The sequence below is a fragment of the Babylonia areolata genome, chromosome 5 (assembly GCF_041734735.1).
Source record: "Babylonia areolata isolate BAREFJ2019XMU chromosome 5, ASM4173473v1, whole genome shotgun sequence".
NCBI lineage: Eukaryota > Metazoa > Mollusca > Gastropoda > Neogastropoda > Buccinidae > Babylonia > Babylonia areolata.
The window spans coordinates 21259746-21272245 of NC_134880.1; the positions used below are offsets into that span (position 1 = coordinate 21259746).

At 40.0% G+C, this 12500-nt stretch overlaps 1 protein-coding gene across 1 annotated transcript in view; it reads right to left on the reverse strand.

Moving 5' to 3' along the window:
* Nucleotides 1-12500, reverse strand: part of LOC143282222 (sodium channel protein 1 brain-like) — a 74461-nt gene that overhangs the window by 23048 nt on the left and 38913 nt on the right. The window contains exons 7-11 of the mRNA XM_076587822.1: nucleotides 11766-11910; nucleotides 11188-11322; nucleotides 9516-10073; nucleotides 3149-3254; nucleotides 446-696 (exon numbers count right to left, since the gene is read on the reverse strand). Coding sequence (XP_076443937.1) covers nucleotides 446-696; nucleotides 3149-3254; nucleotides 9516-10073; nucleotides 11188-11322; nucleotides 11766-11910 — 1195 coding nt within the window. The remainder of the gene's footprint in view (nucleotides 1-445; nucleotides 697-3148; nucleotides 3255-9515; nucleotides 10074-11187; nucleotides 11323-11765; nucleotides 11911-12500) is intronic.

The following is a 12500-nucleotide window of genomic DNA, read 5'->3' on the forward strand; positions in this document are numbered from 1 at the left end:
CCAGAAGTAACCAGCCACCTGACTAAACACGTCATTCCTGAAGTAACCAGCCCCCTGATTAAACACACCATTCCAGAAGTAACCAGCCCACCACCACCCACCCCATGACTAAACACGCCATTCCAGAAGTAACCAGCACCCCCCACCCCACCCCCGCCCCCAACAACCCTGACTAAACACGTCATTCCAGAAGTAACCAGCACCCCCACCCCCACCCCACCCTGACTAAACACGTCATTCTAAAAGTAACCAGCACCCCCCACACCCCGCCCCCCTCCGACTAAACACGCCATTTCAGAAGTAACTAGCACCCCCCTCCCCCCCCCCCCGCCCCCCCCCCCCCCCTGTAACTGAACACGTCATTACAGAAGTAACCATCCCTCCCACCCCCAACCCACCCTGACTAAACACGTCATCCCAGAAGTAACTCAGCCCCTTGACTCACGTAGTTGCCGATGTTGAGCGCCGTCTCCAACTCGCTGGGCATGCCGTGGTGCTCACTGGCCAGGAAGATGGTGTTGATGACGATACAGATGGTGATGAAGAGGTCGAAGAGCGGGTCCGACACGATGGTGTAGAGAAAGTTCTCCAGACGGAGCCAGGGGATGTAGTGCCGACAGCAGCCGCGGCAGCAATTGCAGTTCCTGTCCACCAACTTCCCTTCAAAGGTCTCGTCGGGGAGGTCTGCCATGTCCTCTGAGAGAGAGAGAGAGAGAGAGAGAGAGAGAGAGAGAGAGAGAGAGAGAGAGAGAGAGAGAGAGAGAAAACAAAAGAACAAAAACAACACAATACATTATGACATCAAACACATACAAAGGAAAGTAAAATGAGTCGTGAAAAAGGGGCTCTGAATGAGCTTTTGCTAAGCACTGTAGACCCGAGCTGAATAATTGTTGTTGTATATATATATATAGTATATTTGGCTTGCAAGCAAAAACAGCAACAACACCAACACGATTCATTGACGACAATGGCTATGGGTTTGTTGAGAATGTAAATGATTCGTAAAAGGGGTTCTGAGTGTGTGTTTTGAAGAGCACCATGGACCGTTACTTTTATTTTCCCGAGTATAATAATTCATTTGGCACGCAAAACAAAACAAAACAAACAAAACAACAACAACGACAAACAACCCAAACCCAGCACACCCGCACACCCACCTCCCAAAGAAAAAAACAACAACCAAAACATACAAACCTAAAAACAACAGCAAATAAAACAAAACACACATACAAAAACACCACCAACAACAACAAAAAACCCCGATGGAAACAGGTTTGCAAAGGAAGCAAATGACTTGTGAAAAAGGGTCTGTGGGTGTGTTTTGATGAACACAGGAGATATGAACAATGATATATCGGAGTTTATTTTGAACACAAGAAAATAATTCGTTAATACTTTGCGAAGTTTTATCCCTGCATCAGCTGTCATGAAAAAAAGAAGAAAGACTGCAAAACGAAAATCAAAACCGTGGACATACACTCTACAAAAGGTAGATGAAAAGTACTGTAAAATGTAGCATGACTTACATAGCAGGTTTTGATTACACAGCATATGGCTTCATCTTAACAGAGTATGATTCAGTGCTGTATATCATTATAATGATTATGTAGGGGAGTTAAAACATGCTCTAAATACGAGAGAGGCAAATTTGAAAACAACCATCTCATGGGTCACAACATACACGAAAGAATAATGAGAAGAAGGAAAAACCAACAACAACAACAAAAACAAAAAAAATGTCCCGTTGGCCCACTGTAAATATTAAGCATTATCAATTATTCAACCAACTTATCATTATCTTCAGACACAAATTACAGAATGAATATGTCTTCGCACACAAAGAATAGCTAAAGGAAGGATACAGTGCCTCTGTCAGTTTATGACGAAGATTCATTCTCATAAGGCCTTTTCGTTCTTCTTTTTGGTTTTTGTATTTCTTTTTTTTTTCTCCCTTTCCCCCTCTTTCCCCACTCTGTATTGCAACTGTTTTTTTTTCTTCTTCTTCTACCTTTATCTCTTTTGTTCTTTACTTCCTCACTTTCTATCCTTCTTCCTTCCATCCTTTTTTCTTTCTTTCCTGTATGTGCATTCCACAGTCCCATACCTTTACTTCCTCACTTTCTATCCTTCCTCCTTCCATCCTTTTTTCTTTCTTTCCTTTTATTGCATTCCACAGTCCCATGCCTTTACTTCCTCACTTTCTATCCTTCCTCCTTCCATCCTTTTTTTCTTTCTTCCTTTTATGTGCATTTTACAGTCACATACCTTTACTTCCTCACTTTCTATCCTTCCTCCTTCCATCCTTTTTTCTTTCTTTCCTTTTATTGCATTCCACAGTCCCATGCCTTTACTTCCTCACTTTCTATCCTTCCTCCTTCCATCCTTTTTTCTTTCTTTCCTTTATGTGCACCCCACAGTCACATACCTTTACTTCCTCACTTTCTATCCTTCCTCCTTCCATCCTTTTTTCTTTCTTTCCTTTATGTGCACCCCACAGTCACATACCTTTACTTCCTCACTTTCTATCCTTCCTCCTTCCATCCTTTTTTTTCTTACTTTCCTTTTATGTGCACCCCACAGTCACATACCTTTACTTCCTCACTTTCTATCCTTCCTCCTTCCATCCTTTTTTCTTTCTTCCTTTTATGTGCACCCCACAGTCCCATATCTTTACTTCCTCACTTTCTATCCTTCTTCCTTGCATCCTTTTTTCTTTCTTTCTTTTATGTGCACCCCACAGTCCCATATCTTTACTTCCTCACTTTCTATACTTCCTCTTTCCATCCTTTTTTCTTTCTTTCCTTTTATTGCATTCCACAGTCCCATGCCTTTACTTCCTCACTTTCTATCCTTCCTCCTTCCATCCTTTTTTTCTTCTTTCCTTTATGTGCACCCCACAGTCACATACCTTTACTTTCTCACTTTCTATCCTTCTTCCATCCTTTTTTCTTTCTTTCCTTTTATTGCATTCCACAGTCCCATGCCTTTACTTCCTCACTTTCTATCCTTCCTCCTTCCATTTCGTTTTTCTTTCTTTCCTTTATGTGCACCCCACAGTCCCATATCTTTACTTCCTCACTTTCTATCCTTCCTCCTTCCATCCTTTTTTCTTTCTTTCCTTTATGTGCACCCCACAGTCACATACCTGTGAAAATGATGACGTCTTCGTCTCTTGTCCTTGGTGAAATCAGTTCGTCATCCGCGACACTGGACATCCCGTCCTTCTCCAGGAAGACACCCGAGGACGACACCTGTACCAGTACCAGTACCAGTATCAGTATCAGTAACTCAAGGAGGCGTCACTGCGTTCGGTCAAATCCATATACGCTACACCACATCTGCCAAGCAGATGCCTGACCAGCAGCGTAACCCAACGCGCTTAGTCAAGCCTCGAGTAAAAAAAAAAAAAAAAAAAAATGTTCTGATGAATTAATCAACGGGTACCGGAGTACAGGTATCACCTTACAACGACTTAACATCTGGAAAAAAATGACACCTGTACGAAATACTACTGAAATAGATATGGAGCTGTGGGGGTAATGGTGTCTGTCCCCTGATCAAAGGCGACACCTGCGTGAAATAAGAGCTATGAGCGAAGTATGCTACTGTTGAACATGTTTAAAGCTTACACGTGAGAAAGACAACTGCATGAGATGACTCTTTTTAGAGTGCGGAGTTGGGAAACAGGTATCATCTAAAGCTTGATGACGACACACAGAAGCTTGAGAGCACTCTGTAAAAAACAAAAACAAAAAAAAACTCAACAAAAACAACAGCAACAATAACAACCAGCAAAAAAAAGAGCATGTACACTGTCTGGTTCAAAATCGTATAATGATACAGAATTTCTTTGCCTGTCCCGTCAACTGCACTTTTTCAGTAGCATTACCACACTCATAGTTCATCAGCCGCAGTCTCAGCACTGGCGAAATTAACCAGTCTAACTAGCCCAGCAGGCAGAAAATCGCATCACAGAAAGCTCGAACATGAGATGATCTGTACATTGAACTGGCCTCATCACTTTCTGAATGTTTGTTTTACTTCTGGCGTGAGTTACGTCTACAGAAAGGTACCTTCCAGCCTCCTCTTAACTCTTGTCAGCAGAAAATATCTGAACTGTGAGCACAACACACAACGCTGCAGTATTCCTGAACACTCTAACTCCCCAACGGTTCTTCTGAGGAAGACACTTGCCTAAAACAGCTCTAAATAAAGTACGGTATCACAGATTGACTTTCTGATAATCAAGTCCGGTAATTATATTTTCTTAAAATAGGTGATCATATTTCAAGTGTATACGTTTTTCTTCTTGTTATCTGTTGCTAGGGAAACCAAAATTTTGCAATGCAATGGAATAATGTAATGCACTTCCACCCCACGGTCCCATTTTTCCACCTTTCTTTCGTCAGCACTACGCACGTTCACAAACGCACACATTTTTTTTCAGCAAGAACAGTAAAATGAATAACAACAAAATGGGTCACATGAAAGAATGCGATGATACAATACGCAAAAAAGCGTGCAAGCCACGCAATTCGAGAACCACACACACACACACACACACACACACACACACACACACACACACACACACACACACACACACACACACACACACACACACACACACACATTTTCGATTTTTCATGTTTTCTTCTTTCTTTTCTTCTCGATATTTCTCTTTTTTTCACTCTGTCTCTCCATCCCCTGCACGAAACTAAAATGTCCGTCAACGAACATAATTTCTGAATATGAAAAACAACTTAACATCAGCGATACATAACACATGATAATGAATGATGAAAGACACATTTTCAGGCAATGTCTAAAGAAATACTTTCTTTTTCAGACATAGGAAATGAACAAAGACATAAAATATATGTAAATGGATTAAACACGCGCTCTGTATTCACATTATGTAGATGATTAAAAAAAAATTAGCATATCAATTCTTCTTGAGAAAGTGAAATGAAGGCGGTTTCCAACACAGATTCACAATCACGCAACGGCACAGGAACTGACTACTGTTGTCATGAAGAACATAAGTCCACTGATATCATTTATATGATTTAGCACTTATGAATTTATTTGCGCTGTCGACCTCTGTCTGATCAATTTAAAACATCACGAGTTCGATGTTTCCGTTCAGTGTTTATTCACATTTGGCAGTGTTCTTGGAAAACCTCATAACCTTTCACAGTCATGATATTTGACAATGAAACATACATTCCGAGTCGATATAGATGACTTCACACAGATTATTTATGGTTATCAAGGGGGAACAACTAATAGTCATTTACACATTTCTTGAGCAAACGTCTCTGCGATGATTCCGAAAATTTGTTCAACATTTTAGTTTTTTCTTTTGATGAAATGAAAGTATCATTTCAGTTGTTCAAAAGTCCTAGAGGGACAATGGCAAATAGTTTCAGACAGATGAGACTATTCAAAGATATCCCAAAGATCTGCAAAAAACATTAAATATGGAGCACCTTCTCTTTAACAGGCAAAACCAAATGGACGGTAGTAATTACTCATGAAATTAACAGAGAAATGTTCACAATCACAATAGTAAATGGTTACAACACAAGGTCACCCATATGGAATTGAAAAAAAAAAAAGATAGAGAGATAAACGGACAGAGATGTCGTCGAAAAGTCACATGGAAAATGTCACAGGGGAAAAACATTTTTGTCTTCTTCTTCCTCGTAAATCTCCCGTTCACCCGTATCTGTAAGTGAGCTCATACTCGATAACTAGCCAGGTATTCCATTTTCAGAGATGTTTTCTGACAATGTACGTGTCTCCATAACCCACCGGACGATGGCAAGGATTACCGCGAATCTTACCCAGCGAATGGTTAAGGCACTAGCAGGTCTGCAAAAAACATTGACCAGTAATATCGGGAAAGAACGCATCTCTACACTTCACCCTCCTGGCTATATTACTTACTATATTACTTGGGTTCAACCCCAGTTTACAGAGATCCAACGCTCTGAATACTCGGCCATCACACCAGTCTTTTGTTGTGTATGTGTGTATGTAGGACTCTTCATCTCTCTGACTTCTCACCTCCGTCTCTCGATCTAGCTCTTTGCCTGTAGTTATTGGTTGTGCGCACACACACACACACAGACACACACAGACACTCACACACGCACACACACACACAGACACACACATATATATATATATATGTGTGTGTGTGTGTGTGTGTGTGTATGTGTGTTGTATGGGTATATATATATATATATATATATATATATATATAATATATATATATATATATACCCATACAAGTGCAGCACTCGAAAAACCTACACATACCTGTTTTCAACTGATAGTCTGCTATGATTATCTTTTCTTCTTCTTTTTTTTTTTATCCATTCGAGCATTGTCTCGAGATTTTTTCCTGTGACCTTTCGACAGAATCCAGAAGGAGGAAGGAAGGGGGTGATTAGAAATCCACAATCACATGAAAACAAAACGCGAGTGGAGAGCCGTACTTTGAACGAAGCCACAGTCACACACACGATGAGAATCACAAAATGGGTTAACATCAACCTGAAACAGATGCGTCAGAAGAGACAAACAGCAAAAAAAAAAAAAAAAAAAAAAAAAAAAAAAAAAAAAAAAAAAGCCAAAACAAACAAACAGCAAACAACAACAACAACAACACCCCAAAAAACCAACAAAAACACACAGTTAAAAATTGCAGACTAAATGAGAAAATAAAAACAACCATAAAACAACTTCGTTCCAAAGATCATCTGTTGAAAGCCTCCATCAAATTATCAGAGAAGAATTAAAAGTGAGGAAGCAATAGGGAAGGGGGTGGGGGTGGGATGGGGGAGGGGGTGTGTTGGGGGGGGGGGGGGGGGGGCGGGAGGGATAAACCTTCATACCCAAAGCACAACATTACAATCACCAGATTAGCAACTCCGCAATGAATGAATACTTACATCCTTTGTACTGATCTGGAGAAAAAGAAACAATTGAACTTTTTTTTTTTTATATCCAGTGAGTTGGGTACAGATTCTATGGGTGTACAACAAACAACAATAGTGTAAAACCATACTAAGGATGAGAACACTGGACATCCCCGTTCCGTGGGCCCTGTCCTCGTCATCTGACTTCAATGAACCCTGGACATCTGTCTCATTCATACGCTCCTAATTTATGAACTTGTGGACTACACACACACACACACACACACACACACACACACACACACACAGAGAGAGAGAGAGAGAGAGAGAGAGAGAGAGAGAGAGAGAGAGAGAGAGAGAGAGAGAGAGAGAGAGAGAGAGAGAGCACACACGCGAACGTGCATTTCTGTATTATCCTTTGTCAGTCATGAACAATTTCCATCGCAAGATTCAGACAACGAAAGATAGGTTGATATAAAAAAGAAAGAAAAAAAAAAGAAAAGAAAAGAAAAAAACAGAAAAAAAAGAAAATGAATAAAAAAATGAATAGACATTTGAATAAAAGAAAAGGGAGAAAGAAAATGAAGCAGGAGAGAAAGAACCACGTTAAAAGCATGAAGAAAACGTAAACTAATTTCAAATTTCTCTTTCCAGTGAATGTAAAATCGATGCCCTGTCTTTTGGAAACCGTGACAAAGTAACCCATACCAACTTTCCAGGAAACAAGTGCTTAAATTCGTGAAAAATGAAGCGTAGTACACTATTGTTAACTGATCGAAACATACTTACTAAATGGTAACAAGTATCAGAAAAAAATTACAATTTGAAAGATGTCAGCTATTAGAATAATTATATCAGTTTTAGCCTATACACTGTTGCTTAAGATAGAAAAAAGTTAAAACACACCTTTCGTTTAATATTCTATTAAAATATTGTTAATACCAAATTAATTTCCGTACATGAATCTTCCAATTTTTAGCATATATGTATATATATCCATTTTCTGTTTGTTAAAAACTATTTCGTACCAATTAGTCTCACCATTTCATTCGTTTCTAAATATAGAAATCCAATTTTTAATCATATGTGGAGAGTATGTGTGCCTATAATCATAAATCATTAAAAAAGATAAAGTATAGGATCAAAGATAGGACCTTATCCATGTACCAGTTCTGAATAAACAGGTCAGATAGCATGCACATGTTCAAAGCATGGTGTTGTATAATAACTCAGCATTCCACACAGTAACAAAAATGTGGTTATTGTATTGTTCTGACATCTCCACACCAAGTGCACAAAACAGACTATCACACAACATTTGCATATGTCACGTGCTTTCAGAGGGACTAACAGGACAATACCAAAGCAGGTGACTTATTCACATGACGTGACCATCGTTTCATGACTGGCCATGACCACAACCGCACAACACCAAAAAAAAAAAGAAAAAAAAAAAAGAAAGAAAAAAAAAAGCACAACCCATGCGTGGTTTTTTTTTTTTTTTTTCTATTATATACTTACTGGTGCTGTATTCATCTGAAAAAACAACAACAACAAGAGCTCCTCTGTTAGAAGACTTACAACATCATTAAAAGGGAAGAAAAAAAAAGCACGAAAAAGCACGCAGCAGTTACTGATTAAAGTTACAGAGACATTCGACGTTCCCTCCGTTCATTTCCTGTCTCGCTTGATATATATATATATATCTCTCTCTCTCTCTCTCTCTCTCTCTCTCTCTCTGTGTGTGTGTGTGTGTGTGTGTGTGTGTGTGTGTGTGTGTGTGTGTGTGTGTGTGTGTGTGTTTGGCGAACTTTGAAGTAAACGTACTGTAATTGTTACCTAATGTAACATGCCTGACCTTCACATCTGAAACAATGTTAAGATATGAATTTACATTAAGGTCTATAAATGTATATCTGAATAGAAAAAAAGAAGTATATCTGATGCTATTTCAAGTTAGAATTAATGTCTGATTTACAAACAAAACCCTATTCCGAACAGAATATGAGAAAAACGCAGTGTATTGTGGAAAATCATATAAACCAGTTGGAAGTGACAAGAAGCGAAAAGCGCTTTGCTAATGAGTCATTACAGAAAGGAAACAGCAAAGGTAGGACAGAAGTAGAGAAAGAAAGAAAAAAGAGAGAAAAAAAGAAAGAAATAAGAAAAAAAGGAGAGAAATCGAAAACAGTAAGAAAAGAAGTATTATTTCGTTTAAGCTAATCAGTCAGTTCTATAAATGCATAAACCCCTAATTGTACTTATGATTAAATCAACCAAAGGCAACAAATCACCATCTCACTCTAATTTTTCGAGCGAGTAAACTATCAGAACATCAGATTTCATTGTTGTTATACATTTACCACTCTCTACCACTAAGATGTTATCTCCCAATTTACAAAAGAAAGCTTTGCGAAAGATTTCATGAACACGAAAAGCGAGCAGTAGTTCGTAGTCTTGTGTTAGAAAGCAGCTGCTGAGTACGCATGAAGTTCTGCAAGAGTTTGCTATAAAATAAATAATAAAACAAACAAACAAAAAAAACCCTCTAAAACACTTGGACGTCATGTTATCATCACTCACCGTTCCCATACTCTCCTGCTTGACGAGGGGGTTTTTCTGCTTGAACTCCAAAGCTGATTGGCTGTCCTTGAAGGTAACGTGTGAAGCCACAGCCCCTGCCCCTGCCTTCCCCATGTCAGGGCCGCTGCCCATGCTGGCTGTGTCGGCATCCTCAGGGCTCTGCAGAACCTCCCTGCTGTTCTGATGCACCAGCACAGTCTCTTTCGTCTTGGTGGTGGTAGATCTCTGGCTCTGGGTGGAGTACCCGCTGTCCATGCTGGGTACTTTGACCAGCGGCTTCTGCGGGTTCACTTGTGTCTTCGCGGTTTTCTTAGCCGGGGAGACGTTGATTTTCTGGCTGTTGGCCACTTTGGGTTGTTGTTTTTTGCTGACGGCTTGGCTGGTGGTGGTGTTCTTTGCCTTGGTGTTCTTGTCCCCGTCTTGTTCTTCGCCTTTCTTTGCCGCCAGAGAGTCCTTGGCCTGCTGGTGGATGGTTTTGCTCTTGGCTGTCAGCATGGCCAGGTCGTACATTGCGTTGTGTTTCTTCTTGGAGTTGGCCACTTTGTCTCGTTCCTTCTCCTGTTGGTTAACATGCGTGGTAGTGAATCACAACACAACAATGATACGCTTTCTGTGTGTGAGAGAGACGATTGACTGCCCATGATTGTTATCAGATGCTGTATATGTTAGTGCTACTGTCACGGCCAGCTACTATGAATCTACTCCTGCAGCATTCCGTATTTCAGCTAATCGTTTATAATGAATTTTTGTTTCGTTCAGAACTTGACATCTTACATTTGTTTTATTCCTTTGAATCAGCGTTATCTTTAGAAACCAGGCATTACTGTGCAAGTTTGATTCAGATATGAATTATGATGAATTGTTTCATGATTTTCTGATTATTTCCGTTTACTATTTGACAGCAAACATGCATTTCACGAGTACATGTTAACATGAACATGAACCATAGGGGAAATATAATAATTATGCATGGTCGACTTGTAATCGGGATATCTGTACACATATCGTGATATGTTAACCCATATTCTATCGCATGCATGGTTATACAAAATGACATCACACGACTACACACATATAGGCAACGACATTTAGTTTTATGTATGTCCAAGTATCATTCTTTAAGGAAAGTATACATTAACATTGTGATGTAATTATTTTTATTCTGGCACTTTTCTATTACAAGCTGCCTTGTTGTGAACTGACCTGCTTTGGTTTCCCTCGTTTGACTTGTTTGGTTGACTAAGTTTGACATGACTTTAAAAGAATGATTTTGAGGCACTAGATGTGGGCTTCAGTCAGTCGGGAGACGCTAAGTGATTCTTCAGCTTGCATTGTTGATTCTGACCTCCAGTGCGAGACAGGTCATAAACACGATCAGCATCAGACGAGAAGAGGACCGAACAGTGACCACAAAGCACACGTGAGTACATCAGAACTTCAGCAAAACGTGAATACAAACTGCCAACCTCCAGTCAGCGGCGTTGACAGAATAGTGTATACAACTACAAATGCACAAAAACAATATCTAGTATTGGCACAACACTGAATACTTTCTCCACAGAACGAACACATCCTTAACACTCGCCACGGAATTCAGTTGAAACGAAACACACAAAAAAGGACACACTTTGGGACCTGCCCACGTTTGAAGTAGCTACCAGCTGGGCCTTACCTTGCCAGTGTTGATGGCTTCTTCCTCGTAAGACATGGCCACCACAGCCAACATCAGGTTGAACAGGTAGAAGGCACCAAAGAAAATGACGACCAGGAAGAACACCACGTTCCACGGCCCACTGGTTCGTATCACCTGGATGATGTCACATCACATCAGAACAGTTAAATACCAAGGCAACATATGAGGCTTCATAACTTGAAAAAAACTTAAAAAGAAAGAAAACTCCCAATATTTTTTTTCCATTTTGAAAATAACGTTTGCTGTTCTTGCTTTTTAAACACAATAGAAGTTCAGAAGTATTCTCACAAATACAGAACGAACTGTTTGATTTCCTTAAGAAACGCAAAAACACTGCTTTGGGGCACCAACGTACGGCAAATTGGATTTGATGAACAACGATTCCATTACTTTAACATCTGTGTTCTGTGGGCACACAGAGAGGCTGAATCCCTTGAATTCGCATAAACCCCACAGCGTTTAATGATGTGAGAGGATGAGCAGTATAAGTGAGCATTGGTTTATTGTACTTTTTTCAAGTTGCTCGAAGAAATGGTGGTCCTTCGCAAAATACAGACCTTGTTGTAAGTGTCTTCCCAAAAGTCCAGGGTCAGCAGCTGGAAGGACGTCAGCATGGACCACCCAAAGTGGTCAAACCCAGTCAGGCCATAGTTTGGGTTCTCACCAATGCTGCCCAGGCAGGTGTAGTTGGCATTGCAACCGCTGCAACACACGGCAAAAATGATCATTATTCCCGTTAAAAAACAACAACACACACACACACACCAAAAACACTCTGGTCTTAATCATTCAAGAACACTACCCAGACAGGTGTAATTGGTATTGCAACTGATGCAACACGGTAGAACGGTTGCTCTACCCCTTATTACTATTATTATTATTATTATTTTCTGGTCTTAATATTTCACAAATGCTTCCCAGACAGGTGTGACAGGTATCACAACCGCTGCAACACACGGCAAAAGGCTCGTTATACCCATTAAAGTACTGTTGATCTTGATCTTTCAACAAATGCCGCCCAGACAGGCTTGACTGGCATTGCATTCGCTGCAACATAAGGAAATTAAGGGAAAAAAAAGGGCTCGTTATACCCGTTAAAGTACTTCTGGCCTTAATCTTTCACCGATGCCGCCCAGACAGGTGTAATTGGTTTTGCAACCGCTGAAGAACAATGCACAAATTATCGTTATTCCTGTTCTTCATCTTCCAACCGTCGCAACACAAGGCAAGAAGGATGATTATACCCGTTTAAAAAAACAACAACAAAACAACGAAAACATCTGTTCTTATTA